The sequence below is a fragment of the Ruditapes philippinarum genome, unplaced genomic scaffold, assembly GCF_026571515.1.
Source record: "Ruditapes philippinarum isolate M1 unplaced genomic scaffold, ASM2657151v2 ctg3466_1_1_1_1, whole genome shotgun sequence".
Classification (NCBI taxonomy): Eukaryota; Metazoa; Mollusca; class Bivalvia; order Venerida; family Veneridae; genus Ruditapes; species Ruditapes philippinarum.
Genome location: NW_026862923.1, coordinates 4,393 through 19,687, shown reverse-complemented (window position 1 = coordinate 19,687; position 15,295 = coordinate 4,393). Strand labels below are relative to the sequence as shown.

The 15,295-nt window shown below is 34.5% G+C and overlaps 1 protein-coding gene across 3 annotated transcripts in view; it reads left to right on the top strand.

The window, feature by feature from the left end:
* Positions 1-10,066, top strand: part of LOC132720623 (uncharacterized) — a 101,494-nt gene extending 91,428 nt beyond the window's left edge. For all 3 annotated transcript variants that reach the window (XM_060704785.1, XM_060704783.1, XM_060704784.1), the window contains 2 exons: positions 8,975-9,144; positions 9,585-10,066. In XM_060704785.1, the coding sequence (XP_060560768.1) occupies positions 8,975-9,144; positions 9,585-9,764 (350 nt within the window). In that variant the 3' untranslated portion in view covers positions 9,765-10,066. The remainder of the gene's footprint in view (positions 1-8,974; positions 9,145-9,584) is intronic.
* The last annotated feature ends 5,229 nt before the right edge of the window (positions 10,067-15,295 follow it).

The following is a 15,295-nucleotide window of genomic DNA, read 5'->3' as shown; positions in this document are numbered from 1 at the left end:
GACCCAAAAGGCCTAGAGCTAAAATATTTTGCATAAGGCATTGTCTGGTAGACCTCTACCCAGATTGTTAAAATTATAGCCCTGGGGTTACAATCGGCCCCGCCCCAGGGGTCATTGGTTTTCCTTATATGTTAATAGTAAAAACTTTAAAAAAATCTTCTAGCAATTGACAAAATAATGCTAGAGCTTAGATATTTTGCATGAAACATTGTGTTGTAAACCTCTAGCAAGATTGTTCAAATTATAGCCCTGGGGTCAAAATTGCCCTCACCCTGGGGGTCATTGATTTCAATATATACAAATAGTAAAAAATAAAAAAATCTTATTGTCTGAAGGTACAAGGCTTAGAGCTTTAATATTTGTTAAATAATATCATCTAAAGGTACTCTACCAAAGTTGTTAGTCCCCTACTGGTTTACCGGAGGGGACTTTAGGTTTACCCTCCGTCAGTCCGTCCGTCCACAAAACTGGATCCCGCGATAACACAAAAAGTACTGAAAATATTTTAATGAAACTTGGTATATGGATAGATGGCAGTATGGAGATTATGCATGTCTTTTTCTTTTCTTCCTATGTTGAAAATTCTGGTTGCTATGGCAACAAATAGACTGAAAATATGGCAAATTTTACACATAACTTGGATCCCGCGATAACGCAAAAAGTACTGAAATTTTTTTTATGAAACTTGATATATGGATAGATGGCAGTATGGAGATTATGCAGGTCTTTTTCTTTTTTTCCTATGCTGAAAATTCTGGTTGCTATGGCAACAAATAGACTGAAAATATGGCAGATTTTACACATAACCTGGATCCAGTGATAACGCAAAAAGTATTGAAAATATTTTTATGAAACTTGACATATGGGTAGATGGCAGTATGGAAATTATGCACATCCTTTTCTTATCTTACTGTGTTGAAAATTCTGGTTGCTATGGCAACAAATAGACTGAATTTCAAGATTTCTGATTCTAGTTTTTAAGTTTTTTCACTATAAGTTCTTTATTTCTTAAGGTATTTTCTTCAAACTTCAACTTTAAAAATAAGTTGCTAGTCATCAACCACATCATATGTGACAAAGTTTACAACTCTAGCACAAAATTTATCAGAATTACCTCCCTTGAACTTAAAATTTTCATGAAAAAAAAACATTGTTTTTTTTAATAACTTCTTTTTTTCTGAACGTATCTACTTTAAACTTCATATAAATGTTTCTTATTATCACTCAACATTTGTGAGTGTTCAATACTCTAGCAAGACTATTTCCAGAATTATGCCCCTTTTGAACTTAGACTTTTTTTTGAGAAATTGGTAATTTTTACTCCAACTTCTTCAATCATGATAGAATATTCTTCAAACTCCCACATCATTATAATATGACAAGGTTTATAAATCTAGCATCCATATTTCCAGAATTATCTCCTCCTTAAACTTTTATTTTTTCCTATTTGTTCTTTTAACTTTCATTTACTTCAATTTCAAAATAAATATTCAATATTCAAACCTTCATTACTAATTGTTCTTTGTTACACTCACATCATGTATGACATCGTTATCTCCTTTTTTTTAAATTTTGCTTTTAAAATGTTATATTTTGATAACAGGGATGTTTAAAAAATAACTTTAGACTGTCCTTCCGTCCGTCTGTCTGTCTGTTCACTGTGATTACTTTTAAAGAACTTTTTCAACAAATTTACTTAAAATAGAAAAATAAGTGAATGGCCAATGGCCCTTCAGAATGTTGCTTCCGCTCTTACCGGTAGGGGACTTATGGATTGCTTGCAATACTTTGATAATTGCTTGTTCAAATTTTGCCTCTTGTGTCAAAATTAGCCCGGCCCCTGGGAGACATAGGTTTATCTTATATGTATATAGTTAAAACTTAAAAAATCATCTTCTCTAAATTTACAAAGGATAGAGTTAAGATATTTTGCATGAAACATTGTGTAGTGAACCTCTAGCAAGATTGTTAAAATTATAGCCCTTTTAAAATTGGTTCCGCCCCGGGGGTCATTGATTTTACATATAGTGAAAAAAAAAGTATATTTTTGTCTGAAGGTTTAAGGCATAAAGCTTTGATGTTTGATATATAATATCATCTATAGGTCCTCTACCAAAGTTGTCGAAATGTCAGTGATTCTCATTATATACACGTATTATATACACGTATTAAAAACAGAAAAAAAAACAAATGTTTTCTGAATGGGAGAAAGCTATAGCTTAGATATTTGACTTGAAATGTTGTTTGATGGACCTGTATCAAGATTGTTATTAAACCCTTGGGTCAAAATTATGCCTTGTCCAAGGAGACAGTGACCTTCTTTCTTGTCCTTTGATTTACAGCAATGACATTTTGACCATGTGCACAGTTTTAGTTGTAAAATTGAACTTTGACCTAGATTTTGATGATGTGACCTACTTTCTTCTCCTTTGATGTACAGCTATGAAATTTGAACCATGCGGTGGCATAGCATTTTTCTCAAATGCAATCTTGTTTAAAAAAAAGTGTTTAATATTCTCGTTCCTAATATTTTTAATGTGTCAATGTCCTGTAAAAAGTACTGAAGATATTTTTATAAAATTTGATGTATGGATAGATCCAGTCTGGAGTTTATGAACGTCTTTTTCTTTTCTTCATTAAGAATTATATTATAAGACATGGTTTCCATATTATTTTCATTTCAACTTGAAATTAACTTCAAATTTTTCTTTTGATTCTCTTATTTGTTACCTTAAATGGTATTTTTTCACTTTTCTTTTTTGTGACTATAAATGTTAACTTCATTAAACTTGTTCAGAAGTCTATCATCTTTATTTCAATAGTTATCTCCTCTTAGTTTAAGAATTTTGCTTTTAAAAATGTTATATTTTGCTTTTAAAAATGTTATCTTCTGGTAACAACCAGGGATGTTTAAAGTCTCTGTCAGTTGGTCTGTCTGTCTTTTCTAAAAACTGGTTCTTGATATCACATTTAAAGACATTGGAACTTTTCCAACAAATTTACTTAAAATAGAGAAAAGTTGAAACATCAAAAACATATTCATCCTGAGAAAATTGAATCTTATGATTATAATATGTTCTATAAACATAATTACACATTTTACATAGAACTAAGATACAGACAAACTAAGACCTTAAAAGATTTAGGTTTATTCATGTCAACATCCGTTCAATTACATATTTCAATGACAAATAGCCCTTCAGAATGTTGCCGGGGTTCTAACCGGTAGGGTACTTTTAAATTGCTTGCAAAACTATGAAAATTGATTGTTTTATCATATCTTTCTTTTTATACACCCGTTTGAAAAACGGGACGTATTATGGGAACGCCCCTGGCGGGCGGGCGGGCGGCGTCCAATTTTGTCCGGAGCATATCTCCTACATGTATGGCGGGATTTTAATGAAACTTCATAAAAATGTTCACCACTATGAGGAGCAGTGTCGCGCACATGAACCAGGTCTCTAGGTCAAAGGTCAAGGTCACACTTAGAGCTCATTGAAAAATGCTTGTCCGGAGCAAAACTTCCACATGTATAGAGGGATTTCAATATTACTTGGCACAAATGTTCACCATTGTGAGGCGGAGTGTCGCGCACAAGATTCAGGTCCTTGCGGTCAAGGTCACACATAGAGGTCAAAGTTCAGATAAAAATATGAAGATGTGTATATGGACCATTTAGTCATCATTTATTGAGGGATTGTAACACAAATGGTCATTATCAAGACTATGGCTGTGATACATATAATTTAGGTCAATATATACAAGGTCAAGGTCACTAAAGATGATGAAATATCCAGATTTTGTCTGGAGCATATCTCCTACATGTATGGAGGGATTTTAATGAAACTTCATAGAAATGTTCACCACTATGAGGAGCAGTGTCTTGCACATGAACCAGGTCTCTAGGTCAAAGGTCAAGGTCACACTTAGAGCTCATTGAAAAATGCTTGTCCGGAGTAAAACTTCCACATGTATAGACGGATTTCAATGTTACTTGACACAAATGTTCACCATTGTGAGGCGGAGTGTCACGTGCAAGATTCAGGTCCTTTCGGCCAAGGTCAAGGTCACACATAGAGGTCAAAGTTCAGATAAAAATATGGTGATGTGTATTTGGACCATTTAGTCATCATTTATTGAGGGATTGTAACACAAATGGTCATTATCAAGACTATGGCTGTGATACATATAATTTAGGTCAATATATACAAGGTCAAGGTCACTAAAGATGATAAAATAACCAGATTTTGTCCGGGGCATATCTCCTACACGCATGGAGGGATTTTAATGAAATTTCATAGAAATGTTCACCATTATGAGAAGCCATGTCACGCACATGAACTAGGTCTCTAGGTCAAAGGTCAAGGTCACACTTAGAGCTCATTGAAAAATGCTTGTCCGGAGCAAAACTTCCACATGCATAGAGGGATTTCAATATAACTTGGCACAAATGTTCACCATTGTGAGGCAGAGTGTCGCGCACAAAATTCAGGTCCCTGCAGCCAAGGTCAAGGCCACACATAGAGGTCAAAGTTTAGATAAAAATATGAAGATGTGTATAGGGATGATTTAATCATCATTTATTGAGGGATTGTAACACAAATGGTCATTATCATGACTACGGCTATGAATGACACATGTACTTTAGGTCAATATATGCAAGGTCAAGGTCACTAAAGATGGTGAAATATTCAGATTTTGTCTGGAGCATATCTCCTACATGTATGGAAGAATTTTTATAATACTTTATGGAAATGTTCACAACCATGATATGTATTGCTCCATGCATGATCCAGGTCTCCAGGTCAAAGGTCAAGGTCACACTTAGAGCTCATTGAAAACCGCTTGTCCGGAGCAAAACTTCTACATTCATAGGGGGATTTCAATATAACTTGGCACAAATGTTCACCATTGTGAGGCTGAGTGTTGCACGCAAAATTCAGATCCCTGCGACCAAAGTCAAGGTTACACATAGAGGTCAAAGTTCAGATAAAAATTTGAAGATGTGTATAGGGACCATTTAGTCATCATTTATTGATGGATTGTAGCACAAATGGTAACTATCATGACTACAGGTGTGACACATTTAATTTAGGTTGATATTTGCAAGGTCAAGGTCACTGGAGATGATTAAATATCCAGATGTTGTCCGGAGCATATTTTCTACATGCATGGAGGAATTTTAATGTTACTTTATAGAATTGTTCACCACCATGAGATGAGTGCCCTGCACATGAACCAAGTCTCTAGGTCAAAGGTGAAGGTCACAGTTAGAGCTCATAGCAAAACGCTTGTCTGGAGCAAAACTTCTACATGCATAGAGAGATTTCAATATAATTTGGCACAAATGTTCATCATTGTGAGGCTGAGTGCCGTGCATTATTCAGGTCCCTGCGACCAAGGTCAAGGTCACACAATCCTGTTTGCATATCTTCCCTACTGATTTGTTTTAAGGTTCATTTAACAACACAGTGCCAAGGATAAAAACTTGCTTGCTAGATAACACTTATCCATAATGCCCCCATTTCAATCTAAAGCTTTCATAAACGGGTGTATTTTGTGACTATGGCACCCTTGTTTTAAATCTAAAATTGGACGAAAAGTAACTTTTAATAATAAACTATTTTGCACCAGATCTAATTTGAATAACAATAGGCAATGTTCTTGTCTGCCTTTTCTTAAATCAAGTGTGAAAATCAAATAGTTTTCCCCGGAGCAAAATGCTTTCATCTGATTAGACAGTCAATTATCAACTTTTATCTATGATAGACACACATTAAACATGAAGTAACACAATATGCCCAAGTCATTTTATTACGGGGCCATAATAAAATTGATCAGTACTGAATGCACACATCTTTGCAAAAACAAATACTTTATAATGCAACCAAAACGTAAAGTGTACTATCATTTTATGACGAATAGTTTTCATTGATTATGAGATATTTATACCCCCACCACAAAATGTGGGGGGGGCTATAATGGATTCGCTTTGTCGCGTCGGTCGGTCGGTCGGTCGGTCAGTCGGTCGGTCGGTCCGTCCGTCTCCATTTTCGTGTCCGCTCTATAACTCCTATACCACTTGAAGGATTTTCTTCAAATTTGGCTCAAATGTTCACCTCAGCAAGGGGATGTGCAGAACCCATGTTGCCCATGTGTCAGCTCAAGGTCAAGGTCACAATTGAAGGTCAAATATCAAACACAATCATATATTAGACAGTATGTCGTGTCCGCACTGTAGGTCCTACAATAATTGAAAGATTTTCTTCAAACTTGGCTAAAATGTTCACCTCAACAAGGGGATGTGCAGAACTCATGTTGCCCATGTGTCATTTTAAGGTCAAGGTCACAATTGAAGGTCAAATATCAAACAATCAAATATTACACAATATGTCGTGTCCGCTCTGTAAGTCCTACACTAATTGAAAGATTTTCTTCAAACTTGGCTCAAATGTTCATTTCAACAATGGGATGTGCAGAACCCATGTTGCCCATGTGTCAGCTCAAGGTCAAGGTCACAATTGAAGGTCAAATATCAAACAATCAAATATTACACAGTATGTCGTGTCCGCTCTGTAAGTCCTACACTTATGAAAAGATTTTCTTCAAACTTGGCTCAAATGTTCACCTCAACAAGGTTATGTGCAGAACCCATGTCACTCTTTTGCCGGCTTAGGGTCAAGGTCACACTTGAAGGTCAAAAATTGACTTAGAAAATGTTCTTTAATTTTAACATATATCTGAATATTTCTGAATCTAGGAAATGTATTTGCTTGAAACTTAAAATATAAATGAAGTGTCACAATTAAGATATGCTGGTCAAGTTTCATAACTCTGTATTGCATTTTAACAAAGTTATGCCCCTTTTTAATCTTCAAATTTACATACAATCACATATTAGACAATATGTTGTGTCCGCTCTATAAATCCTATACTAATGGAAGAATTTTCTTCAAACTTTTCTCAAATGTTCACCTTAACAAGGTTATGTGCAGAATCCATGTCACCTTTGTGCAGACTAAAGGTCAAGGTCAGACTTGAAGGTCAAAAATTGACTTAGAAAATGTTCTTAGATTAAAACATGTTCTTGAATATTTCGGAAACTAGCATAGGTATTTGCTTGAAACTTAAAAGATATATGAGGTGTCACAAATTACAATATGCAGGTCAAGTTTCATAACTCTGTATTGGATTTTGACAAAAGTTATGCCCCTTTTTAAGTCTTTAAATTTACATACAATCAATACTAGACAATATGTTGTGTCAACTCTATAAATTCTATACTAATGGAAGGATTTTCTTCAAACTTTACTCAAATGTTCACTCCAATTGGGCGATGTGCAGAACCCATCTTACCCTTGTGCCAGCTGAAGGTCAAGGCCACACTTGAAGGTCAAAAATTGACTTATAAAAAGTTTAGTATATTGGGAAAATGAAAGGTTATTTGTAACTGTTTCAAACATGATTTGATAATAGATATTTTTACTATTACCTGTACAATTAGTCTTTATTTCACCAGAGATAATTTCTTTTTATGTATTTGTGTCACTTAAGTTATTCCCTTAACCACCTTTCCAAGTTGTCTTCTGTCAAGGACATTGGTGGGGGTATGAATCGCATTCAGCGATAGTTCTAGTTTTTCATGTCTTTGTTTAATCTGAATATTTGACTGAACAATTTACGTACAAATTAATGAAATAAATGTTCAACATCGTTTTTGTGCCCCCACGTTAGTGGCGGGCATTTAGATTTACCCTTGTCCGTCTGTCCGTCTGTTCACTTTTGTGTCGCACGTAACTCAAAAAGAATTTGACCTAGAGTCATGAAACTTTACAGGAATGTTGATCAGCATGTGTAGTTGTGCACCTGGGTATTTTCGTCTGGATATTTTTAGTATTTTCAGAGTTATTGCCCTTGACTTAGTAAAATTTTGCAATTTCAACTTGTGTCGCATGTAACTCAAAAAGTATTTGACCTACAGTCATGAAACTTTACAGGAATGTTGGTCAGCATGTGTGGTTGTGCACCTGGGTATTTTGGTCTGGATATTTTTAGTATTTTTAGAGTTATTGCCCTTGACTTAGTAAAATTTTGCAATTTTCAACTTGTGTCGCACATAACTCAAAAAGTATTTTACCTAGAGTCAGGAAACTTTACAGGAATGTTGATCAGCATGTTTAGTTGTGCACCTGGGTATTTTCGTCTGGATATTTTTAGTATTTTCAGAGTTATTGCCCTTGACTTAGTAAAATTTTGGCAATTTTCAAACATGTGTCGCACATAACTCAAAAAGTTTTTGACCTAGAGTCATGTTACTTTACAGGAATATTGATCAGCATGTGCAGTTGTGCACCTGGGGTATTTTCGTCTGGATTTATTTTTTTTAAGACTTATTGCCCTTCACTTAGGGGAAAATTTTTGCAATTTTCAACTTGTGTCGCAAGTTTTCTCAAAAAAGGATTTTGACATAGTCAATAAACCTTTTGGGGCAGTTTGCTCAGCATTTTTAAGATTTGCACCTGGGGTTTAGCTTGTGGATTTATCCAGTATTTGTAGAGTTATTTCCCTTGACTTAGTAAAAAAATTGACAGAACAGTGGCGCGGTGGGGGCACCCGTGTCCTATGGACACATTTCTAGTTTAAAAATAGATTGCTTATGTAATATTGTTCTTTTGCTCTTTTATAAAAATACTTTCAGCATAATTTTGCTGTTATAAAGGAAAAGGTCAGAGTTATTAATTTGGAGAAACATGCAATGCTACAAACAATGTTATGCTAAACATAATGATAATGGTAAGAAATGACAATACCATGTCTTTTCTGCCTGCTTGGACATTTTACCTTACAAGTCATTGATATTTATTTTTAACTTATCACAAAAATGGCAAGATTATTTATGAAATAAAGGCTAAGCAAGAAATGATAGAATTGTATGCATCTTATTGTAAGTAGTTTTTTAAATTGCTTTTGACAGGTGAGCAGATAAGTTTGAGGTGTATTCAACGGATTGAGGCTCATTTGGAGTGCGTGGTTGTCCAAATTAAACGGATACAAACATCTCTTAGATGTTTGGAAACAGGATTCAAATACATTGGGAATAGTACCCATTTCCTAAAATCCTTGGATAATGTAACTCTTAAAAACGTAAGGTTTATTTTCACGAAGTATTTTCTTCTATATTCTATATCTTAAAAAAACAAAAATGTTTATAAAGCAGATTTTGTGTTTAATGTAATCAAATGAAATATATGATTTTTCTGCTGCAGTAATCGTTTTTGTTTTAAAAATGCTTATTTATAGCATTACATACATCAGTAATTGATCAATTTGAAGAGTTTACAAATATTTTGATATGCGAGAATGTCTTAATGCGCATTTTCATAGCCTGGTGCATGTGAAAGTAGGTTTTAATTTGATTATAAATGTATAAAAGTTGTAATTTATTATTATTAAGTAATTTTATTATTAACAATATTGTCTGACATTAGCAGGTAATATATTTTCCTTGAGATACATTCTATGAACATCGCTTTCTTATTTTCTTTATACATATTTTTTTCGTTTATTTAAAATGACAATTTCAGGAATGGGTCAAGGTTCAAGATCTAATAAAGCATTGCCAAATTGTTAATCAAAAGTTGCAACGCGAACCGAGACTCTACGAAAATCAGACAGATGGTGAGAGAGAGGAAAGATTAAAGTCCATATTAAAGGAATTTGGAATCGATACATTAGAAAAAGGACCAAATCAAGACACAAGTTAGAATTTAGTTCTGATAAGTTTCTTGTAGCAAACTTGAACGCGATTTAGGTTGCAAAATCCTGCTTTATATAAAGCTAAAATGAATATGAAAACAAATAAAGACAGGGATATAAATTTGCATACTTACATGTTTTGTGTATTCAAAAACTTTCCAATGTTAACACTTCTTGCATTTTAAGCAATTAGGAATTTTCTGTTATACAATGATAAGCTAAGCTACTTGTAGCTTTGATACAATAAAGATTGAACCATCTGAATATGTTTGCATTGCTTTTGATGAATTGAATAAATGGATAAAATATTTGTACTAGTAATAAGTAATGGTTGCTTAATTATTTGTTGTGGTTTTTCATACTTTTGTCATAATGCATTGATTTTTTTTTAAACAGAATAATAGAATACACTATCATTTTACACTGAGTTATTAGCTCACCTGTCACAAAGTGACAGGGTGAGCTTTTGTGATCGCTTTTCGTCCGGCGTCCGTCCGTCCGTCGTCCGTCCGTAAACTTTTGCTTTAAATGACATCTCCTCATAAACCACTGAGCCAATTTCATCCAAACTTCACAGGAATGTTCCTTTGGTGGTCACCTTTAAAAATTGTTCAAAGAATTTAATTCCATGCAGAACTCTGGTTGCCATGGCAACCGAAAGAAAAATCTTTAAATATCTTCTTTTAAACAACCCTAAGAGCTAGAGCTTAGATATTTGGCATGAAACATCTTCTAGTGAGTGTCTACCAAGTTTGTTCAAATAAAAGCCCTGGGGTCAAAATTGGCCCCGCCCCAGGGGGTCATTGATTTTCCCTATATGCATATAGTAAAAACTTAAAAAATCTTCTTTGAAAGAACCCAAAGAGCAAAAGCTAAGATATTTGGCATGAAACATCTTCTAGTGAGTGTCTACCAAGTTTGTTCAAATAAAAGCCCTGGGGTCAAAATTGGCCCCGCCCCGGGGGTCATTGATTTTCCCTATATGCGTATAGTAAAAACTTAAAAATTTTTTTTTAAAGAACCGTAAGAGCTAGAGCTTAGATATTTGGCATGAAACATCTTCTAGTGAATGTCTACCAAGTTTGTTCAAATAAAAGCCCTGGGGTCAAAATTGGCCCTGCCCCGGGGGTCATTGATTTTCCCTATATGCATATAGTAAAAACTTAAAAAATTTTTTTTTAAACAACCGTAAGAGCTAGAGCTTAGATATTTGGCATGAAACATCTTCTAGTGAATGTCTACCAAGTTTGTTCAAATAAAAGCCCTGGGGTCAAAATTGGCCCCGCCCCAGGGGGTCATTGATTTTCCCTATATGCATATAGTAAAAACTTAAAAAATCTTCTTTTAAAGAACCCAAAGAGCTAGAGCTAAGATATTAAGCATGAAACATCTTCTAGTGAGTGTCTACCAAGTTTGTTCAAATTAAAGCCCTTGGGTCAAAATTGGCCCCGCCCAGGGGGGTCATTGATTTTCCCTATATGCATATAGTAAAAACTTAAAAAATCTTCTTTTAAAGAACCATAAGAGCTAGAGCTTAGATATTTGGCATGAAACGTCTTCTAGTGAATGTCTACCAAGTTTGTTCAAATAAAAGCCCTGGGGTCAAAATTGACCACGCCCCAGGGGGTCATAGATTTTCCCTATATGCATATAGTAAAAACTTAAAAAATCTTCTTTTAAAGAACCCAAAGAGCTAGAGCTAAGATATTTAGCATGAAACATCTTCTAATGGGTGTCTACCAAGTTTGTTCAAATGAAAGGCCTGGGGTCAAAATTGGCCCCGCCCGGGGGGTCATTGATTTTCCTTATATGTGTATAGCAAAAACTTAAAAATCTTCTTTGAAAAAACCCAAATAGCTAGAGTTTAGATATTAAGCATGAAACATCTTCTTATGGGTGTCTACCAAGTCTGTTCAAATAAACAAATAAAAGCCCTTGGGTAAAAATTGGCCTGGGGGTGGGGGGGGGGGGCTACATACAGGTGAGCGACCTCAGGGCCATCATGGCCCTCTTGTTTATATAGTGATGCTTTATGTGTTTTATTTGTAGCTTTTTGTTGAATATTAATCAGATATAATATTATTTGAAGAAGTATTTTATTCACACACAACTATAATAGATTTAAGAGCACATGTTGGGTGCAATATACTGACACGCTTGAAATATGTTAAAAGAATAACGCAAAGTAACATATAGATTATGTAACATCTATGTCACACATACGAGAGCTGCAACATTTAATATTTCATATTTGTAAACAATTGTAAGAACTATAAAGTAAATGGCCCTTTCACTACCATTTCGTGTAATATGGGTAACAATGTTGAAACAATTCGGTAACAATATAACCCTATTAATTTCGGCTTTTGATCATGTAAGGGCATGTGCTGTAACACTTGCAGATATACATTCCAACATACTACCAGCACTTTGATATTTGTGGATGGCTCGATTTATTTTGAAAAAAAAAATAGAAAATTAATAATTGATATCCCTTGATTTAAAAATTTAATTATCTTTATAGTAAGTCGTTCTGTATTTTGCACTTGCTGCATTGGCATTTAGCAGTTGAAAGCCATCATTTGACCATCAGAGCTTAATTCTTTTAAACATGTAATATAAAACGCAATGGAATGTTTTTTAAACAACGGGCGATTCAGAGCCATAATGAGCTTTTAAAATAGATTCAAAATTCATTCTCGTTTATCTTGTACTTCATTCATAACAATACAGTAAATCACATGTACATAACAGTCATATTTTAGGATATAACATTGACGCATCTGCTACAATAGAATTCAATTAATTTATCACCTGTGCATTCATTCCAAATACGTCAATACCATACATTTAAAATAATTCCTTACCCTTTGGATAAAAGTAAAAAAGCAAGTACATAGGGAAACAAGAAAACCAAAAAAGCTACAAAAGACACACACATACATATCCATTTTAAATTATTTTTATTAGCTCACCTGTCACAAAGTGACAGGGTGAGCTTTTGTGATCGCTTTTCGTCCGTCCGTCCGTAAACTTTTGCTTTAAATGACATCTCCTCATAAACCACTGAGCCAATTTCATCCAAACTTCACAGGAATGTTCCTTTGGTGGTCACCTTTAAAAATTGTTCAAAGAATTTAATTCCATGCAGAACTCTGGTTGCCATGGCAACCAAAAGAAAAAACTTTAAATATCTTCTTTTAAAAAACCATAAGAGCTAGAGCTTAGATATTTGGCATGAAACATCTTCTAGTGAGTGTCTACCAAGTTTGTTTAAATAAAAGCCCTGGGGTCAAAATTGGCCCCGACCCTGGGGGTCATTGATTTTCCCTATATGCATATAGTAAAAACTTAAAAAATCTTCTTTTAAAGAACCGTAAGAGCTAGAGCTTAGATATTTGGCATGAAACATCTACTAGTGAATGTCTACCAAATTTGTTCAAATAAAAGCCCTGGGGTCAAAATTGGCCCCGACCCAGGGGGTCATTGATTTTCCCTATATGCACACTGTAAAAACTTAAAAAATCTTCTTTTAAAGAACCCAAAGAGCTAGAGCTAAGATATTAAGCATGAAACATCTTCTAGTGAGTGTCTACCAAGTTTGTTCAAATTAAAGCCCTGGGGTCAAAAATTAGCCCTGCTCCGGGGGTCATTGGTTTTCCCTATATGCATATGGTAAAAACTTAAAAAATCTTCTTTTAAAGAACCATAAGAGCTAGAGCTTAGATATTTGGCATGAAACATCTTCTAAGGAATGTCTACCAAATTTGTTCAAATAAAAGCCCTGGGGTCAAAATTGACCCCGCCCCAGGGGGTCATAGATTTTCCCTATATGCATATAGTAAAAACTTAAAAAAAATTCTTTTAAAGAACCCAAAGAGCTAGAGCTAAGATATTAAGCATGAAACATCTTCTAGTGAGTGTCTACCAAGTTTGTCCAAATTAAAGCCCTGGGGTCAAAATTGGCCCCACCCCGGGGGTCATTGATTTTCCCTATATGCATATGGTAAAAACTTAAAAAATCTTCTCTTAAAGAACCATAAGAGGTAGAGCTTAGATATTTGGCATGAAACATCTTCTAGTGAATGTCTACCAAGTTTGTTCAAATAAAAGCCCTGGGGTCAAAATTGACCCTGCCCCAGGGGGTCATAGATTTTCCCTACATGCATATAGTAAAAACTTAAAAAATCTTCTTTTAAAGAACCCAAAGAGCTAGAGCTAAGATATTTAGCATGAAACATCTTCTAATGAGTGTCTACCAAGTATGTTCAAATAAAAGCCCTGGGATCAAAATTGGCCCGTCCGGGGGGGATCATTGATTTTCCTTATATGTGTATAGCAAAAACTTAAAAATCTTCTTTGGAAAAACCCAAATAGCTAGAGTTTAGATATTAAGCATGAAACATCTTTAAGTAAATATCTACAAAGTTTGTTAAAATAAAAGCCCGGGGTCAAAACTGGCCCTGCCCCAGGGGTGACATTGTTTTTAACTATATGTGTATAGTAAAAACTTTAAAAATCTTCTTTTAAAAATGCCAATGAGCTAGAACTTAGATGTTTAGCATGAAACATCTTCTTATGGTTGTGTACCAAGTCTGTTCAAATAAACAAATAAAAGCCCTTGGGTAAAAATTGGCCCGGGGGTTGGGGGCCATTATACAGGTGAGCGACCTCAGGGCCATCATGGCCCTCTTGTTATTAAATCTATTTATTTTATGCTTTTCAGTGGATTACTGATTTATCTGTGAAAATTATATTTGGTAATTTCACAGTGAAAATTATCAAAATATAATTTCACTTTTTTCAATGACGAAACTACTTTTTAGCTCGACTTTTTTTTTTTTTTTTGAAAAAAAAAGTAGAGGTATTGTTACAGTCAGGTCGGCGTTGCCGTTGCCGTCCGAAAACTTGTACCTGGATCATAACTTTTTTATTTCTTGGTGTATTGTCTTCATACTTGGCCACAACAACCCTTGGGACAAGACCTTTCAGTAGACCACACTAACCTTGACCTTCATCCATAAATGACCTTGACCTTCAAGGTTAAATGTCCAATTTTTGCTTGTTCATGCTGTTATTGGCTGTAACTTTGTTATTTTTGAATGGATTGTCTTCAAACTTGAACATAATAATCTTCAAGGATATCCCTTAAAAATAACCAGTCAGACCTTGACCTTCACTCATAAATGACCTTGACTTTGAAGGTCAAATGATTGAAATTTTTATTTTTTTGGCCATTATTGGCTGTAACTTTGTTATTTTTGAATGGATTGTCTTGAAACTTGAACATAATAATCTTCAAAAGTAACTGTTAAAAATATACCGAAAGACCTTGACCTTCACTCATTAATGACATTGTCTTTGAAGGTCAAATTATTGAAATTTTCATTGTTTTGGCGTTAACTAACTGTAACTTTGCTATTATTGAAGGGATAAACTTCATATTATAACAGAACATTCTTAAGGACCAGACCTTGTTGTTTATCAAACCCAAATTTGCTTGGGCTCTTTAATGACCTTGACCTTGAATGTTATATTA